This window comes from Anabrus simplex, chromosome 9, assembly GCF_040414725.1.
Source record: "Anabrus simplex isolate iqAnaSimp1 chromosome 9, ASM4041472v1, whole genome shotgun sequence".
In the NCBI taxonomy this organism is placed as follows: Eukaryota; Metazoa; Arthropoda; class Insecta; order Orthoptera; family Tettigoniidae; genus Anabrus; species Anabrus simplex.
In genome coordinates, this window is record NC_090273.1 from 149693332 (window position 1) to 149712842 (window position 19511).

Below are 19511 nucleotides of genomic sequence, written 5' to 3' on the forward strand. Positions count from 1 at the left end.
CTCCTGTACTACTTACAAATATAGTCAACTGATATACAGTATGTGGAATTACTTCAAATGATACTATACAACTGGTATAACATTAATATTTACATTGCATTTATTTTTTTATTTTTTTATTTTTTATTTTTTACCCGTTCTGGATCCTAAGTAGCATAACGACCTGCTGCGTCTTAACCAGAGCCCCTTTGCCACCACTTTTCAGAGTTCCTGAAGGGCCTTCACAGCTACCGTAGCGGTCCCAGGGCCCTCGAAGTCCCCACTGTACTTCACCCCTACAGGCAGTCCCCTACTTTGGCTGTCCAAACTCCTTAGACCAGGGGATGGAATTAATTTATTCACACACATTTTTTTTATTTACAATAACCTGCACTGGTCGAATGCCCTCTAACACTTCATTTATTTTCTCTGTTGCTGTTTATTCTCTTCTTGAATATCTGTACAGATTTTGGAAAAGGATCAAACACTACCCCTGGTAAACTGTTCCACTCCTTCACACCCTTCCCAATGAATGAAAATTTACCCCAATCGCTTCTGCTAAAATTCCTTCTAATTTTATATTTGTGGTCAGTCCTGCTGATATAATTATTTTCCAACTGAAGCCTCTCACGGATATCTCCCCATGCTTCTTCTCCTGTATAGGCTCTATATAATCCTATAAGTCTAGTTTTCTCCCTTCTCTTACTTAAAGTTTCCCACCCAAGTTCCTTTAACATTTCTGATACACTACTCTTTCTCCTGAAATCCCCTGTTACAAATCTTGCTGCTTTCCTCTGCACACTATCTATTTCTTTTATTAGGTATTCTTGGTGAGGATCCCAAACACTGTTTGCATATTCCAATAATGGACGAACCATACTCAAGTAACTTTTTTCTTTTAATTCTTTGTTGCATCCTTTAAGTAGCCTCATTATGACACGTAATGATCTGTATGCTTTCCCAACAATGTCATCAATATGACCCTTCCAGTGCAAATTACTTTCAAATCTCACACCTAAGTATCTGCACTTGCCATCTTTTGGGATAACTACCTCATCCAAAGTATATTCAAATTCAGTTTTAAAGCTCCTGTTTGTAAAAGTTGTAACAGTTGATTTGCCTCCATTAACCTTCATATTATTTTCTTCAACCCATTGTTGGATACTTTCAAGGTCCCTTTGTAATTCTGAACAATCCTCAATGTTGTTTATTTCCCTATAAACAATTATGTCATCTGCATACAATCTTATTTTTGATGTTATATTGTTCCCTAAATCATTTGCGTATATTAAGAAAAGTAACGGACCGATTATACTACCCTGTGCAATTCCCTTCCAAACTTTCTCTTCCTGAGATACATTATTTCCTACTTTGACTTTCTGAACCCTTGAATTTAGAAATGCTTTTATCCAACGTGTAACCCTTACGTCCAATCCTATTCCCTCCAATTTCTTTAATAATATTCCATGTTCCACTCTATCAAAGGCTTTGGAAAGATCTATGGCTATGCAATCTAACTGGCCTCCTGAATCCAACTGATCTGATATGTCCTGCTGAAATCCCACCAGTTGTGCCTCACAAGAAAATTTCTTTCTAAATCCATACTGGCTCCTCATGAACCTATTTTTATCATCACATATCCCTCTGATGTACTTCGATATTAAACTCTCCAGAATTTTACAAACTATACTGGTCAGGCTGATTGGTCTGTAGTTCTCCGGTTTCCTTTTATCACCCTTTCCTTTATAAATTGGTATTATTATAGATTCCTTCCATTCCTTTGGTATTACACTATTATTTATGACATAGTCAAAGAGAAATTTTAAATAAGGCACTATGTACCACCCCATTGTCTTTAATACCTCCCCAGTAATTTGATCACTTCCTGCTGCTTTTCCTTGCTGAAGCAGTTGGATTTCTCTGAAAATATCTTCGTTTGTGAATGAGAAGCTTCTTGTTTCCCTCTGTCTCTCTCCCTCTCTATCTTCTGTTTCGGTTTCCAACTCTTGACAATCATCTACTGAATCTTTAAATTCCCTACTAAATAGGTTTGCTTTCTCAGTATCTGTTAAATAGTGTTCACCCCCTTCTCCCACCATTGTAGGAATTTGGATTCCTTTTCCTTTTTGATTCCTGATATATGAATACAGCTTTTTCCATTTCCCTTTGTGATCATTACCTTCTTGAAGTATGCCATTCATATAATTCTCTTTTGCTTCCTTTTTCACTCTATTCAGTTCCCTCATTAGCTGTTTTCTACTTTCTCTACTCTCCCTACCCTCTTTGATTTTCCTGTTTACTATTCTACATTTTCTTTTTAATTTTCTTATTTCCCTTGTATAATAAACAGGGTCTGAGGTCATTTTACCCTTCTTAACAGGTACAAATCTCTTCTCTCCTTCCCAAATAATTCCTTTAACTTTAGCCCAAAGTGTATCCACGTTACTCCCTTCACTTATCCAACAACTAAATTGTGATTTAAGGTAAGTCCCAAATTCATCAACTTTAGTTTTTCTGTACAATTTCTTGTCTTGTGTAACCCTCTTATTAAGCCTTTTTGGTACGAGTCCTATATCCATTATTACAGCCTTATCGTCTCCTATTCCTTAAATTACCTCAGTTTTATCAATAATTTCCCATGGTTTAACCAAGAATACATCTAGTAAGTTATTGAGACGAGTCGGTTCTTGTACTACTTGTGTAAATCCTCCCTCCCAAATTAACTTATTTGCCAGTTTCTGTTCATGGGCTTCACTTGCAGCTCCTTTCCATTCAACTTCAGGCAAATTTAGATCTCCCCCAATTATTACCATATCATTATTATTGTTTTTACGAGTATAATCTATTATTTTTTCAAAGATTTCCATGTCTCTTTCCTCTCTTCCACGCCTGTATGTTCCTATAATTCCCACCTCCTTCATATTCTCACAAACTAATTTTATCCCTAATATTTCATCCCTTTCATCGGTAAACCATTCATGTGAACAGTAAGTTTCCTTCACCAGAATAAACACCCCCCCTCCCTTTTTATCTCCTCGGTCTCTACGATAGACTGTGTACCCTTCTGGAAATACTTCTCTATTACCCACCCCTTCTTTCAACCACGATTCCACTCCTATCACCACATCAGTCTCATAAGATTCCATCAATGTACCGAATTTTAATTGTTTATTTACTACACTTTGACAGTTTACCAAGAGCAATCTCAGACCCCCTTCCTCCCTAAAACTTGACTGTTGCAATTGGGTAACTTGAAATTCCTTACTATCCTGAGTTTCTTTTTCTAGTTGACTGAGCCAGCTTGAAGTACAGCTGGCTCTTTCTACTAGTTTTCCTGGTCAGTATTATAACTCAAGGGAGTTGCCTGTTTTACAGTACATATCTTAAGATTAATAAAATCTAGAACAATATTTGCTATCTTTCGTTTACCTGAATTGTTTAGATGGAGGCCATGTTTTGTATAACAGTATCTCTCAAAACTGCTGCATTCAATAACCTGAGTATTCCGAAAATGTTTACAAATTTTAACAATATCTGTATTGACCTTGTCCACTTCAATGTTCACACACGAGTCTCTACTCAAATCATGCCTGTGGGGCACGTTCACTACAAAAACATTAGTGTGGGTCAGCTTCCCTAGTGTATGTTTAAGTTGTGATTTTACATTCTTGGCGTCGTCGCGAGCTACGTCGTTCGTCCCACCGATGATAAGCACTGCATCGCCACTCCCGAAGTTCCTAGTTGCTGCTTCTACGTTTTCCACAACACTGCTGATAGAAGCTCCTGGATATATTTCTCCGGTTGCTGCTATATTCTCGTCGTTGATCACTCCCGCAATTCCCCTTCCTTGGCTATCACCAAACACAGCTACCTTCGCTGATTTAGGCCTAACTGGGTCTTGAATCTGAATTCTAGGCCTAAATTTTAAACTCGGCACGGCAACGGATCGCGATGATTTGGTTTCACGCGCGCGATCACTTTCTTCCAGAATTAAATTATTTAGGGCAGAAAACCTATTTCTGATGTGTATTTCCAGAAATTCAGTTGTAGATTTCTTCTTAGCCGGCCATCCACGAACTACTTGACACCACGTGCTCGAGTTTGTTACTTGTACCGGTATATCACTCGAAGAATGGTCAGTCCCAAATTCCAGCGATCGCAGTCTTTCTTTTAATTCTTGATTTTCAACTTTAAGAGTCTCATTGTCCTTTTTTAGAATGTTTATAATTTCTAATGCACTTTTATATTCCTCATCGACTGTTTTCGGTGCTTCATCAATGCCGTCCCCAACAACAACATTCCGAACACACTGCTCACAAATCCAGTCAACATTTTCATCAGTTTTTACGTCTCTAGGGCAATTTCTGCACTTATAATGCCACCATCGATCACATGAATCAAACAACATTCCATTCTTCACTAATTTTCGACATTTTCCGCACTTTTCGTCACATTTTACGGTTAATTTACTCGGAGAATAAAACACAACATCGTCATTACCGGGCGCCATTTTGAAAAAACAAAAAAGATTCTCATGCCCAGATTATTATTATTATTTAAAAGACTGTAGGAAACAAGTGAGATTTATTATTTAAAAAGACTGTAGGAAAAACAATTCAGTATTTGGAATTTAGAATTTTATCTTCTGGCGAAAGACATTCATTTCAATTAATTTATGGTGACTTACGTAAAAACAAATTATTTTCAAAACATCAAGATAAAGGCAATCTTTTGTGGATATCATGTTTTTAAATCAGGCAAACATTGCAGTACGAAAATTTCGTAAAATAACTTGCTTTAATGTTTAAATAATTTGCCAACGAAACAAATATTTCGTGAAGAGGAGCAGGAATAATACAGTAGGAAACATTGTCCATAAACACATGGTGGTGAATAAATTGAGTTTTAAGCCCAACTATTACTTTGCTCTGCGTACGCCTCTCTGTACCTGCTCCATAAGAGCCGTCCACCCCTATGTGAAGATTCTCATGCCCAGATACCTGATTGTTTCATGGTACAGAGAGAGCTATTAAATGGTCGCCCATCTTAAGGGGCCTTGAAAGGAGATATACCACGCTAGCAACAAATGCGTAGCGACACCTCATGCGTAATAATAAATGAAGGCCAACTTAGGAATTTTGAAAGGAACTGTGCTAGATATTATAGCACGAAAACTAACAGGATATTGAATAAAGTTATATTTAAGCTTTACAAGATACCAAACATAACTGCATATTTTGAAAGACGATATTCAAAATAACATCCGAATATGTTTAGACAACGCTAGGAGACGTAGGCATTGTCAAATTACGCACAGTCAATTGCAATTCTGATCTTCAGAATACATAAGTCCATTGTAAACATTTGTTACCATGGACAACATATTAGCCGCAATTGAAGCGCTTCGCACTCAAATCAAGGAATCGAATGATCAATTGAATACAAAAATAGATCAATCCAATGCTAGGATTGATCAGGCTAACAAACAACTAGGTCAACAAATAAAAATCACTCATAATAAAATGCAAGAATTAGCTAATAATCTTAACTCAAGGTTCGATGAGGCACAAGCTTCTTTAGAGAAAAGATTTGCAGAGGCAGATAAATCCTTTAATACCCGATTTGCTGAATCAACTGCTAATCTCGAACAAAGATTTCGTGAGGCAAATACTAATTTAGAAAAGGGGCTCAAGGATTCCAGTGACAAAGTCGAATCCAAATTAGGAGAAATAAAAACCCAATTCGTAGAGAATCTTGAAACACTGAAGGAAGAAATTAAAGGTCAAGTTATTCAGTCCTTTGGTCAAGATCTAAAAAATGTTCAATCCCTTTCTGGGGAGTTAAAAGCACTTCGAGCCGAATTCCAAGAGTCTCATGGACACATTTCGCAGGCTCAAATAAAAATGGCACAAATCTAGGAGAGCCTTAGGGACTCATTCAAATCGGACGTAAGCAAACTCAATGCTGAAGTAGGACTTATGAAATCCACACAAGCTGAAATGGAAGTAGGACTTATGAAATCCACACAAGCCGAAATGGACAAGCGTTTCACAAGTCAAATGGATAGCACCCACACACAACTCACCGCTTTTTGTAAGGATGTTCAAGCTTTGAAAACTGATTTACAATCTGAAATTAAAACCCTTGATAACTCATTTCAGATAAAAGTAGATACCCTTGCTGAAGAGTCTCCTCGATTAAGTTAAAAGAAAACTCATCATTTATCTCTAGTCCAGGTACATCTAGAGAGTCAATTAACACCACGACACTCATTAAAATCCAAGTCGACAAACCAACTAAATTTTCAGGTAGAGATGAGTATACCACTAGGGAATTTCTTCAAAATATTGAGGATTTTCTTTCAAAATCACATAGGACAAGATAGGCAATTACACACAGTATCTAAATTGCTGGAAGGCAGGGCACTATCTTGGTTCATAGCCTTTAAGAACAATTTCAAGACCTATGATGATTTTAAAAAGGCCTTATTAAATCGTTTTTGGGACACAGAGACACAGCATCTCGTAAAAATGCAGTTGTATTCACGGAAATACAATACATCGGTGAATACATCTAGATACTCAGATTATTGTTTGATGCAACTGAAGAAGATGCAATATCTGGATCCTCCACTACAGGTCCCAGAACTTATTCAAATAATGACACTTCAATTTCCATCCCATGTACAGGAAATATTAGTGACAGCAAACATCCAATCTCTTGCACATTTGGATGCTATTTCAAAGCGACTAGACACGGCTAAATGCAGTCAACTCCAAAGAGTACAAAACTAAAAGGAGTATCCAGTAATCCAGCCGAGGTGCAGACCACGGATCAAAAAACAACACAGAGGGAAAATGTTGTAAATAATTCATGTACTCCACCCAGATTCAGGAAATTCCAAAGACAACCGGACCAACGACAGCCTACATACAGAACAAGACCACCGCGGAGAAAACCGGAGATAACTTCCGAAGAAGCCAGAAGTGCTCGGAGGGAAGATCTTGAAAATAGATGGAAAGAAACCAGAGAATACATTCGAGACAGGAACAGAACTAATGAAGACTTAGGAGCCACATCATTAGAACACCAAAAGCAAGTGAGGATTCAAGAAGAAATTGACAAAGACCTCACATCGACTGGCGCTATTTAAAAAAACTCAGACCAACTAAATTGGAGTTCGCCTGAAAACGAAGAAGGGGATGATCATTAAGTTATTTGTTTTACAGAAGTACTGTACTGGCACATTGATGATTCTGAGTTATTATTTGAGGACGAACATCAGAATAGGCCCATAATTAAGAGATCATTACCTGTCATATCCATAAGAGTCAGAAACCTTAATGTGATGACTTTGGTTGATTCTGGTGCGCAAGCTTCGCTTATTTCGGACAAACTTATAGATTGTTTGGGGAAAGACACTGTCTTATTAATGCCTGTAGCTCAACTAAAGGTTCGAGGTGTGGTACCTGACTGCAACATTAAGTGTAAACTACAAGCATTCATAGAATTTTATGTAAGTGGAAGACTTTTCGAACATATTTTTCTTGTTTTGTTTGTTAAATTTGTTAAAAATGAAGCCATGTTTTCCAGTGTTGACTTAGTTAAATGTAGCAAAGGCTTTTCAGTCTGTCAAACACATAGCAAATACAATGTAAATTAAAACACTAAAAGCATATCTGTAAAACACACACTAACATACAAAGAATGACATGTACATATATAAGCTTATTTTAAGTGATTTGATAGAATCTGAGGATGTTCTTGTAGAACGAAACATGTCATTCTTTGTATGTTAGTGTGTGTTTTACAGATATGCTTTTAGTGTTTTAATTTACATTGTATTTGCTATGTGTTTGACAGACTGAAAAGCCTTTGCTACATTCATATTTTTCTTGCCATTTCAAAACTTTTGGGGAGAACTTCACAAACTTTGAAAGTGAAAGAGTATTTATTTTAAAGTGAAGGAATAATAATTATTATTTAAAAGACTGTAGGAAACAAGTGAAATTTATTATTTAAAAAGACTGTGGGGAAAACAGTTCAGTATTTGGAATTTTGGATTTGATCTTCTGGCAAAAGACATTCATTTCAATTAATTTATGGTGACTTACATAAAAACAAATTATTTTCAAAACATCAAGATAAAGGTAATCTTTTGTGCATATCATGTTTTTAAATCAGGCAAACATTACATTACGAAAATTTTGTTAAATAACTTGCTTTAATGTTTAAGTAATTTGCCAACGAAACAAATATTTCGTGAAAAGGAGCAGGAATAATACAGTAGGAAACATTGCCCATAAATACATGGTGGTGAATAAATTGAGTTTTAAGCCCAACTATTATTTTGCTCTGCGTACGTCTCTCTGTACCTGCTCCATAAGAGCCGTCCACCCCTACGTGAAGATTCTCATGCCCAGATCCCTGATCGTTTCCCGGCACAATACATAAATTAGGCCTACTGTACTTACGCATAGCGGTTTACAGGATGTTCAGTTATGGAGAAGAAGAAAGCTATACAGTTTATAAATCATGAAAAATTAAAGTTTATTGAGAAAGCGGATGCTAATCAACACGTGAAATGTGTGAAAATCATCCAGATGTTGTACATTCCCACGATAACTTTACACCTAATTGTAACAATATGTATAGTTCGCACCTCTAAGAATGTTTTTCCCTCGATGTTTTACTATGTTGGTGTTGTTAAAATGTATTATTTTTTCATTTATTTCATTAATTATAATTGTAAACATTTGTTTCTTTGTTTTCATCATAATTATTTTAACGTTCAAACCTAATATTAAATTTAACAGCATATTGTTTTTCAATTTTTTTAGCATGTTCCTTCTTTATGACATTGTTTTCAGTCCCCACAAAAATGTCCTAACCAGTTTTGACTGTATTTAACTTTTATGGCTGCATTGTACTCCAAATAAATTGTTGAGCACAGAATAAAAATGACTAATTGGACACCAATGGAAACTGAACCCACAATCTTCCAATTATATGTTGGTTGCACTACTACTGAACTCTTAAAGATGATAATTTAAGAAACTTCAGATTAAGGTTGTCAGTCCTGCAGATTGTGGACTATGGACTCGAGCCTACGGTTTCAAAGTGGCTTGAGTGTACATTTCTCTATTAATAAATTTTTAATTTTGTGTTTAAGTATGGAAGTCCTAAACAAACAACTTCTCTATTATTACTCAACATCTATAAAGTATGAAATCCCATGCTGCAGAGACTAAATCAAATCACACAATAAAATGACATATTGACAGAAGTTCCTTCACACAAATTTTCTCCATTATGAATTAGACTTACCAAACCTCTTCTTTGGATCCTTGAAGGGAGTAACATATGCTCCTTCAGGTGTAACATCACCAAGTTTATTCATAAGATTTTCTCGTGGAATTCCATAGTTGTTGAACATTACAAACCCATTATCAACTCCATTCAGTCCAATTTTCTCTCCTAAATCACCAACAATTACGCCTGGATAAGCTAGCAATGTCTTTGGATCCCTGATAGGAACCACAAATGGATGAAGTCCATGATCCTTTCCATCAGGGGTAATCAAACGGGCATAGACAATAGCATGAGTACTGCATTTACCTGAAATATAATGTTAGTGACATGAAATAAAATCAGCATGAGATACATACAAAATGAACACACACCCTTAGAACATGAAGTAAATATCTATTAAAAAAAACCACACACACACACAAATCCCAGTGTTGCCAACATGTCAGCCACTCTCGATATAAACACTTATAAATTATGCTATTTTATGGTATAACAAAATGAAAGTATTGTAATTAAAACATCAAAACAGCCATTTTATGCTACCTTTAATACAATTACTAAAAACAGTTTTAAGAGAAGCTGTTATCTAACAATAACATATTTTATGAGTAAATATTTTGGACTGAATGTACAGTAAAATAGTTTGCGGCTTCCGGAAAGGCATGGTGCAGATCTTTTGAGCTGATGCCGTATAGGTAGAGTTTGTGGTTTATAGCATTTAAAAATCAGATATTTAGCATTTTGATTTTCAAATTTAGCATTTTGTAGCATCTATACTTCTCAAATTTAGAATTTTGTAGCAAACTGGATAAAAATAGGCATCATTTGTGAAATATCACACACAATAGTTGGGAGTAAAATGATACTGTTTCATCACACATTGCTGATCATGTAGTTTTGAATACACTATCGAAAATAAGGCAAACATCAACATAAGACTGCAAGAAGTATTAATGCACACATGAACATGCACATTTACAAATATGATTTCAAAGTGAAAAATACTATTTTGAACGTATTCATTTATCACAGAACAACAGGCCTACAAAGAAGAGGAATTTCAATGATGATTGAAGTACAACATCCCAATTGTGTGAATGGTGTCCTACTTCATTCGAGACCACTTGACGCCACGCTGTTCACATGCTGGTTGGGAAGATAAATCGCTCCTCAGTAGTAAATGGTTTCTGCTCTTGCAGTGTTTATCCAAAACATTTTTTTTCTTCCATTCAAGTCTTTGATTACAAAGTCGACACATCAATATATCTGTATCGCTTACATAAATATGTTCTGATTTGTAACTCTCGGCACGCTGTTTGATCGCCACTTCACTTCTACCCATGGCTCCGATTTGTAACTCTCGGCACACTGTTTGATCGTCACTTCACTTCTACCCATGGCTATCAGACAATAAATCGCTACTGTATTTTAAAACACTCAACCCCTAGGCTATGTTAAGAATAATCGACTATGATCAAGGGTCAACACAAAGTGAATGAATGCGTGTGCTTCAAAGTGAATAAAGCTGTTTGACTGGTTGTTCTTTGCATAGCTCTTTGGCCGTTGAAAGATATTCCACACATTGAAAGATTAAAGACGCTGTAATGATTCTTTCCCCTGAAATAAATAACATATATCTTATTTTTAAGGAAAATGCATCATTTAAATAAAGATAAACTAAACCAAGAATTTTGCATCTATTTTGCATAAATTGTATATTTTGCATTCTGAACCAATTTTGCACCTTATCGTTAATTCAAAATCACTAAAAAGCACTCGTAGGGGTCATATAAGATGAAGGCAAATCCACTGACAAAGTTTCAACAGATTTTGCATTTATCGCAAATGCTAAAAACCACAAACTCTACGTATAGGTGACCTGTGCATCCATGAGAATGGGGCCCTATCTAAGATGGAATCTAATGTTGAAGACATCACAAATATCTAGCCCCGAGCCACACTAATGAAAAAATTAAAGTTAAAATCTGCAACGTGACAGGGAATCGAACCCGCGGTCCCTTGGACCAAAAGCTGGACAAATGTACCTAGGTAGTGCATTCCTCATTAACACATCTAGCACCACCATAAATATCGAGGGTTACTGCAAGCTAGCAACTCCCTAAAATCACGTTTCAATGCTCTCCCTGTTTTTTGCTTCCTGGGATTGTGATACATTCTACGAGAGTTCTTCTTTCCTTGTGAACAACACTTAATATGATTATGAATCTAATGATAGTTCGTTGGTAAGTGATATTGCTGTGCTAGAAATGAATGCAGAAAGTAAAGTGATGACAAGGTGCGTGATGTTGATGTACATGCTCGTATGCATTCCATTCGGAAGGTGTGCTAAGTTGTGTGGTTCAGAGCGAGGTATTTAGTGATGTAGAGTAAGAAGGATGTGTTATATTGTTCCAAAATTTTAAGTATATATGTGGTGAAACTATTGAATTGCAACTGTTCCAATGTTGCAGATTTTATGCTCCTAACTCGCAGAGAGCAATGACCTGATGATCCCATGGTGAAAGGGCATGTGGTCTCCATGAAGGACTGTGCAGGTCGTTCGAGTAGGTGACCTATGCGTCTTAGATAAATTCTAATGCTAAACATATAAATTAACCAATGAAGGTTAAAATCCCGCACCCAGCCGGGAATCAAATTCAAGACCTTTTGGACCAAAGACTAACATGCTAACCATTTAACTATGGAGCTGGACTGAGGGGTCAAGGATGCAAGGTTTTACAACTCTGAAAACTTAATGCAGTGGTACTCACCTAGACTGCCAACCCAGCATTTTGCTGCTTCAAAATCAGGAGTGTGTAGCACAAACTGTTGAGTACTGGGATCATATCTAGCTTCCAGTCTCATACCTTTTGTATTAGTACCGTGGCTTATTTCTGTCAGAGCAAAACAACCACCAATCTAGAAAAGAATTACAATATTTTTAAAGTAGGCTCTAGTACTGTTTCCATTTGGTGAAAATATGGGATATTCTAAAGTCTTAAGAGATATGGATAGTCTCTTGGTTTCAGAGTTGTCAGATATCTGAAATAAAAATACAGGGCAGATGTGTGGTCGAGGAAACCAATGGCACATAATTACAGAGTTCTCTGACGTTCCCACCTAATCTAACCAATACTACATAGGCTGGTTTCTAAGTTTTGGCAACCATGCTCCTGCACAGCCATGCAACAGTGCCGGGCTCTGTTATTCTTACCAAAGACTGCTAACTGCATCCCCTTCCCCAGAGCACATGACCTCACACTTCCCTTTCCACGTCCATTTACAGTGGCCAGGTGAAGACGAGCATTTGTGAGCAAGTGCCTGCAAAAGACAGTCACTATGTTTTCCAAGCATGAACCGAGAAGCATGTCTCGATTTGGTCAACCATCAGTAAGTGACGAACATGCATAGACTGTATCTGCATTAGTGGAGATGCATCGGATGTGACCTCAACGCACACAGTTCCCCCACGGCAGACTGTTAATGCGGCGTACTAATGTTCATTTTTGCAAAACAATCTGCGAGCAGCTCTGAGAAGAAAACGGTGACACTTCATGGATAACTTACCCATAATTCTGCATGATAATGCTAAGGCACACACAGCAGGAGTTGTGACTGAATTGTTCAATCGCTGGGTGTGCTCTATCAACCCCCAAACTTTCCAGATTTAAGTCCCTGTGACTTCGATCTAATCCCTAAGATGAAGGAGCCACTACACAGGAAGCACTTCCGTACAACTGAGGATTTTGAAAGCCACCGACCGCTCTCTTCGCACCATCTACACAGACTGAGCAGTACCAATGGGATCCAATGGCTTTCATATCGCTGGAAACACATTGGAAAATTCTAAATTCCCATGGAGGGAATTAGATATTTTTCACCAATAGAGCATGTCAAAAATGTCAAAAACATATCAGATGTAAGGCTTTTCAGGCGTTTGCTCTATTAACCAACGTTTCGTCTTAGGTCTGACACTAGACTCATCAGACATTTTGACATTTTTGACATGCTCTATTGGTGAAAAATATCTAATTCCCTCCATGGGAATTTAGAATTTTCCATTCGGAATTGCTAGGCGGGCAATAATTCCAATGTGGAGATTTATATCCCGTATGCAGTTATCAGACTGTGCCTCTTATAAGGGCTTCTGATAAGTTCACCTGCATACACCCCAGCATCAGTAGGTAGGGCCTGACACATCCCACTCTGATGAGTCTAGTGTCAGACGTAAGACAAAACGCTGGTTAATAGAGCAAACGCCTGAAAAGCCTTACATTTGATATGTTTTTGGAAACACATTGTACGCAATGCTGGTGACTATATCGAAGGCCTATGGAACTTGGAACCATGTATATATGTATGCTATGTGGCAATAAATAAAATACGGTAGTTACCGAAACTTAAAAACTAACCCTTGTGTATATGTGTAAAATTTATTTATTTATTTACATCTAAATTACAACACTAGTTTCAATCCATGGATCATCCTCAGTTGCTTACATTAACAATAAAATAGTACATCACAATCAGTAGAAACAACTTTCTTTGAGTTTGTCTTATATTACAGTCTTAAAATCTAATAAATGTCCACGTCTCACTTCACTAGCATATCACTGTCTGTTAAATTAAAACACTGTTCTTGAACTTCTATAAATTCACTGTCTTAAAATCCAGTAACCAGTTTGTTTAATTTGTTATACTCATAATAGTTAAAAGAGTACACTGACAATCTTTAGAAACAACTTTCTTTGAGTTTGTCATGTATTCCAGTCTTAAAATCTAATAAAACATCTGTTTCATTTCACTGGCATATCTCTATCTGTTGAATGGGGAGCCATAAGTCTGTCAGGTTTATATAATTGTGTTGCCTCAAAACACTCTTCTTGGACTTTGTATAAATTCACTATATTAAAATCTAGTAGCCAATTGTTTAATATGTTTTTATTGTGCTATGTTAAAATCTCAGTAAAATGGGGCTTCATGAAATTAGTTACACTAGTCTATAATAATAAAAGGAAGTGTCTGTCTGTCTGTCTGTCTGTCTGTCTGTCTGTCTGTCTGTCTGTCTGTCTGTCTGTCTGTCTGTGTTTTGCATGTGCGCAATGCCCAGCAAAATCTACAGCATGCAAAGATCTGAAATTTTGAACAAAGGTAGATGCACCTTGAAGCCGGAATTTTCATTTTCGCTTTTGTTGGTGAGTTATGAACGAAAAACCATCGGAAAACGTGTATTGGGATATGACAATCAAATGTGCTGTCACCAAGATTAAATGCATAGAGTCACTGTCGCTAGGCAACGCACATAAGATAGGTAGAGAACACAATTCAAGGAGCCATTTTACGTCCATGGCGTAGGAAGCTGTTTTTGGTCTTATATGGTGTGAGGGCATATGACGCTGTTGATGGTGATTCATCCGTCGGATGGGGATGCAAAGTCTTGAGCTATTCGAGAGGAGTGCGCTATGTGCCGGCGCCGGGTTTCATCCTCTTCATTCTTACTATGATATATCATGTCATTTATTTCATCTCATTAACTCATCCGATTAGGTCGACATCATGAAAGTCATCCGGTCATAAAAACTCACTACGAAGATTCATCTCACTTCATACCCAAACCCCGTAGAGAAAGGGACAAGGGTTGGACATGTATACATTTAGAGGAAACATATAGGACACAAGATAGAAGATAAACAAGGAATAATGCATATATCAGTCAAGATGCCATTTTAAGTCTGTGGAATAGGAAGCCATTTTCCTTCAGTCCATGATGTCTGTCTGTCTATCTGTGTGCATGTGTGTAATGCCCAGCCAAATCTACGGCAAACAAAGATCTGAAATGTTTGTCATAGGTGGGCACAGGTTTTCACCTAAGACGCACGGTTGTGTCTACGAGCAATTCTGGCACCAAGACATGAAGCTGTCAACGTCATCAACAAGCAACACTCACAATAACTATCCAGTTTTCCATAAATTGAAAAGTCTATCGACACAACATGTCATACAGATGAGGCTGTCAACTACACGAGAGAGATTTTGAACAAATTGGAGTCACCTGGCGTACCCTCAAACATCTTGGAGTGGATGATTGTGGCACCAATTATACTTCTCAGGAATATGAATCCTTCCCTCTGCAATGAACACAACTCTGAAACTGATCAGTTTAAAAATTATTACTAACATTTTATTAGGATCAACCTATTCAATACAAATGAGTTTCTGAAGTTAGGATTTTCATCTTATTATACTAAAATTTGTTGGAACTTGTTTCGCCCATTATGAGGACATCATAAGCCTTTTTACACTCATACCTAAAAGACAAAAATCAGGATACTGATTGTTTTGGTCAAAATATAACATTAAGAATGAGTATTACACAATGTGAAATTGTTAAGAGTTCTTAACTGATAATGTACAGTTAAAGCTTGTTTGAAATGTTTGCGAAGAAATGAATAATGTTGGTGTGATATTGCACTGGTGATTTAAAATATTTCATAAAATAGACAACTAGTCCATATCAACATAATAATAAGAAGGTCTATGGCTAAAGTTGAATCTTGAGTAGAAGTATCAATGTACGAGTGAAATTCGATTAAAAGCAACCCAATTTAAATTTGAAGGAAAGGTTAAAATGGATCTTTAGTAGCTTAATTAAGATGATATTGAAACTTTATTATTGAAAACTTATGATATTAAACTATAGTATGGCACTGGGTAGGCGATGAGGTTGTTGGATCCATTAATCTCGTTGTTTATGAAGTAGGTCCACGGTCTTCATACTTTTGTTGAAGAAGTAATAAAAAGTTCACAACAGAAAGTTGCCGTGTAGGTCTTTGCTAGCTGGAGTGATTATTTTCTCTTATACTGATAGTTAAATGGGAACATTCCTGCTTGTTGTTGGCTGTAGCTTTAAATATAGATTGACTATTGAAGGATATTTAGTGAAGAATCTGTAATGAAAAGAGGGTAAAGAGATATGAAGTTTAGAGAAAAACGGTTGTGTTTAACGGGATGCTACTTATTCATTAACTTACCCTCTCAATTTTTGTGGTGTGAACTGGTTGTCTATGTGGTGTCAGAACGAGTGACATTTGAATTTCTTGTATTGTAATGATGTGGAATTGAGGGCGGGGGGTGTAGTGGAGGAGAGGAGATGGACGGAGCGTTAAGCTTACGTGCTGTTGGCTGTGGAAGATTAGCAGGGGCGGGGATGGAGGGAGTTACCTTTAAGGGGAAGGTGGGAACTTTATTGGAATTATCAATTAAGAATATGTTTCTTTCTGAGGCTCGTTTTCATTTTGAAAGCAACTGCATTGTACTCCTGTAGTGACTTGCTAGGCCTAACGTACTAGAGGATTTTCTTTCAGGGTGGTCTCCCTTAGCCTTTGGCAGTCCCCTGCCTCACTGCAAGGCAGCAGCTGATGAATTTATGTGTTATTTCCCATACAAAGGTCTCATCTTATCCAATCTTCTAAGGGAAAACTCCTCTGCTCGCAGCTATTGGTTTTCCCTTAGTTTGCCTGGTTTGGTATCGGCTGCCAGACCCTCGGCCAGACAGTCGCAGGTAGTACCGTCTACTGTCGCATACGATAGCAGAATATATTCTGACCTGACAACAACTATCCCAAAAAGCAAGGATGCCTCTTCCGCCAGTTCTGCCATACCAATGATCTTCATCTCCGCCTTCACTGCCGTTGAGGTCTTCACCCGTAACCCTGAGCTGGGACCCTTACCAGATGATACACACCGGGTCAGTGTGCTCTGGGACTCACATAGGCAGGGGCGCCACTCCCTGGGTAGGGCTGCCTCCGCAGAGGGTCCCTACCTGCTACCCGACCCGACTTGATCATGTGAAAAATGATGAGATCCGATCTAACCTAGGTCTAAATGAATCGATGGAGGAAAGACTTAGGTCATCTAGACTTAAATGGTTTGGGCATGTTAAACGAATGAATAGCACAAGGTTACCATGTGCTTATTTGGAAAAGAGAATAACAGGTAGAAGACCAGCTGGAAGACCAAGAAGAAGATGGATGGACCAACTGAGGGAAGACGTAGAGAGAAGAGGATGGAATTGGGAATCTGTCTTGGACAACGAAATGTTTTTGAATAGGCAACTCTGAAAGACGCTCGTTTTCAAACACCCTACCCGGCTCGCTGGAAGGGCAAACCGATGATGATGATGATCAATTAAGAACTCATAACAATTTCACATTGTGTAATACTCAATGTTATATTTTGACCAAACCAATCAGGATCCTGATTTTTATCTTTTAGGTATGAGTGTAAAAAGGCTGATGATGCCTTCATTTTCTGTCATTTTATATTTGCTTTAAGTTGCACCGACACAGATAGGTCTTATGGCGACGATGGGATAGGAAAGGTCTAGGAATGGAAAGGAAGCGGCTGTGGCCTTAATTAAGGTACAGCCCCAGCATTTGCCTGGTGTGAAAATGGGAAACCACGGAAAACCATCTTTAGGGCTGCCAACAGTGGGGTTTGAACCCACTATCTTCTGATTACTGGATACTGGCCGCACTTAAGCGACTGCAGCTATTGAGCTCGGTGGTGATGCCTTCATAACAGGGGAAATATGTCCCATCAAATATAAATATAATAAGATGTAAATCCTAACTTTAGGAACTCAACTGTATTGAATAGGTTGATCCTAATAAAATTTTAGTACTATTTTTTAAACTGTTGTACATTTCAATACGGACGACATGAAATTTGTAACTTGTAATCTGAAACTGATGACGAATATCATTGAAGCCACCATCATGACTCGGCATGCCGCGGGCGAAGAAGTATTCCTCGGATTGTAAGTCCATTGAGTAGGAAGCCATTTTTCGGTTCGTGACACGAGGAGCCATCAGCCCGTAATATTCGGAAGTGCTTGTGTGTATGTGTGTGAAGCCCAGTCAAATCTAGGACACACAGAGATCTGAAATTCTGACATAGGCATGTTCTCAGATGAATCTTTATGCAGGTAGGGACCTGCTTTCATTAATTACTTATATTACTTTTAATCGTTTTAATTATGTATTTAGTTACTTATTTCATATTAACCCGATATTTGCGTCATTCACTTAAAATTTTAGGCTATACAAGGATTTTGCTATACCAGCAATTAAACGTCAACCATATTTTCTTTCAAATAACTCAGTTTGACATTTTATTACTTCGGAGTCACCTGGAGTACCGTCAAACATCTTGGGAGTGGTGCTTTTGCAATTGTCAACTGTTCGTGGAATGTTCAAGAGTTCGAAAGGCAAACACAACGCAGTATACATCTTACCTCCAAATGGAAGGACATTAATATAGTCCCGAGCTCTATAAGGAAACAATATATTTTGTATTATATAACATGGTCTTTTACATGGTTTTAATATTATTTGTACCATCCATCAACCCGGTATCTTAAGCATTGAAAGTAATAATATAATAAAAATAAAATAATGTATTTAATGCAATTTACGTCAAAACTATGTGAGTTAATAAACATAATGTTTTAATTTGCTTTTAAATAAGTAGTTTAGAAACATCTAGCGCTTGAATTAACAAACGCGGGCAAAGCTGCGGGTACATGCTAGTATATATATCTTTTATTCAAGCCGCGCGAACTTAGTGTTGAAAAGTGGTTTATCAGCTGGTTGTTGTGCTCTTGATAGTAAGGCTAGGAGGGAACACCTTCAAATAAGTGGTCAGTTTGCATGGTGAATGTAGCCTTAGATGTGTGAAACACCTCTTTTTAGAGTAAATGTGTTGTGTGATGTCTGGAAAGACAAAAAGATGCTAAAGAGTATTTCTGTTAATATGTGTTAAGTTTGAAAAGGTATTAATTACAGAGCTTACTCCCTCGTGTCCTCATTATACAGTATACAGATACCAGTTGAACCACACCAAAGGACAACAAAAAGCATTGAAACAGAAAGACTTCCAGCTCAAGACTGTTCTAACGATCAACATTTCACAGTTTTTAACTTCCATCATGCTTTTTAAGAAACTTTTAAACTAACATTTCAGTTTGTTTGTTTGTTTGTTTGTTCGTTTATTTATTTATTTATTTATTTATTTATTTATTTATTTATGTATTTATTTATTTATTTATTGTCTTGTTTTATATGGCAGGACTCAGGCTATGAAGCCTGCTATTCTGTCCGACCATACAGAGTTTGACAGAGTTTCTTAAAGTGGAGGTGGTTTGACACGCTCCTAATTTC

At 37.2% G+C, this 19511-nt stretch overlaps 1 protein-coding gene across 2 annotated transcripts in view; it reads right to left on the reverse strand.

Annotated features, from left to right (window-relative positions):
• Window positions 1-19511, reverse strand: part of LOC136881117 (peroxisomal acyl-coenzyme A oxidase 3) — a 139724-nt gene that overhangs the window by 67418 nt on the left and 52795 nt on the right. For both annotated transcript variants that reach the window (XM_068229236.1, XM_067153759.2), the window contains exons 5-6: window positions 12063-12210; window positions 9307-9597 (exon numbers count right to left, since the gene is read on the reverse strand). In XM_068229236.1, coding sequence (XP_068085337.1) covers window positions 9307-9597; window positions 12063-12210 — 439 coding nt within the window. The remainder of the gene's footprint in view (window positions 1-9306; window positions 9598-12062; window positions 12211-19511) is intronic.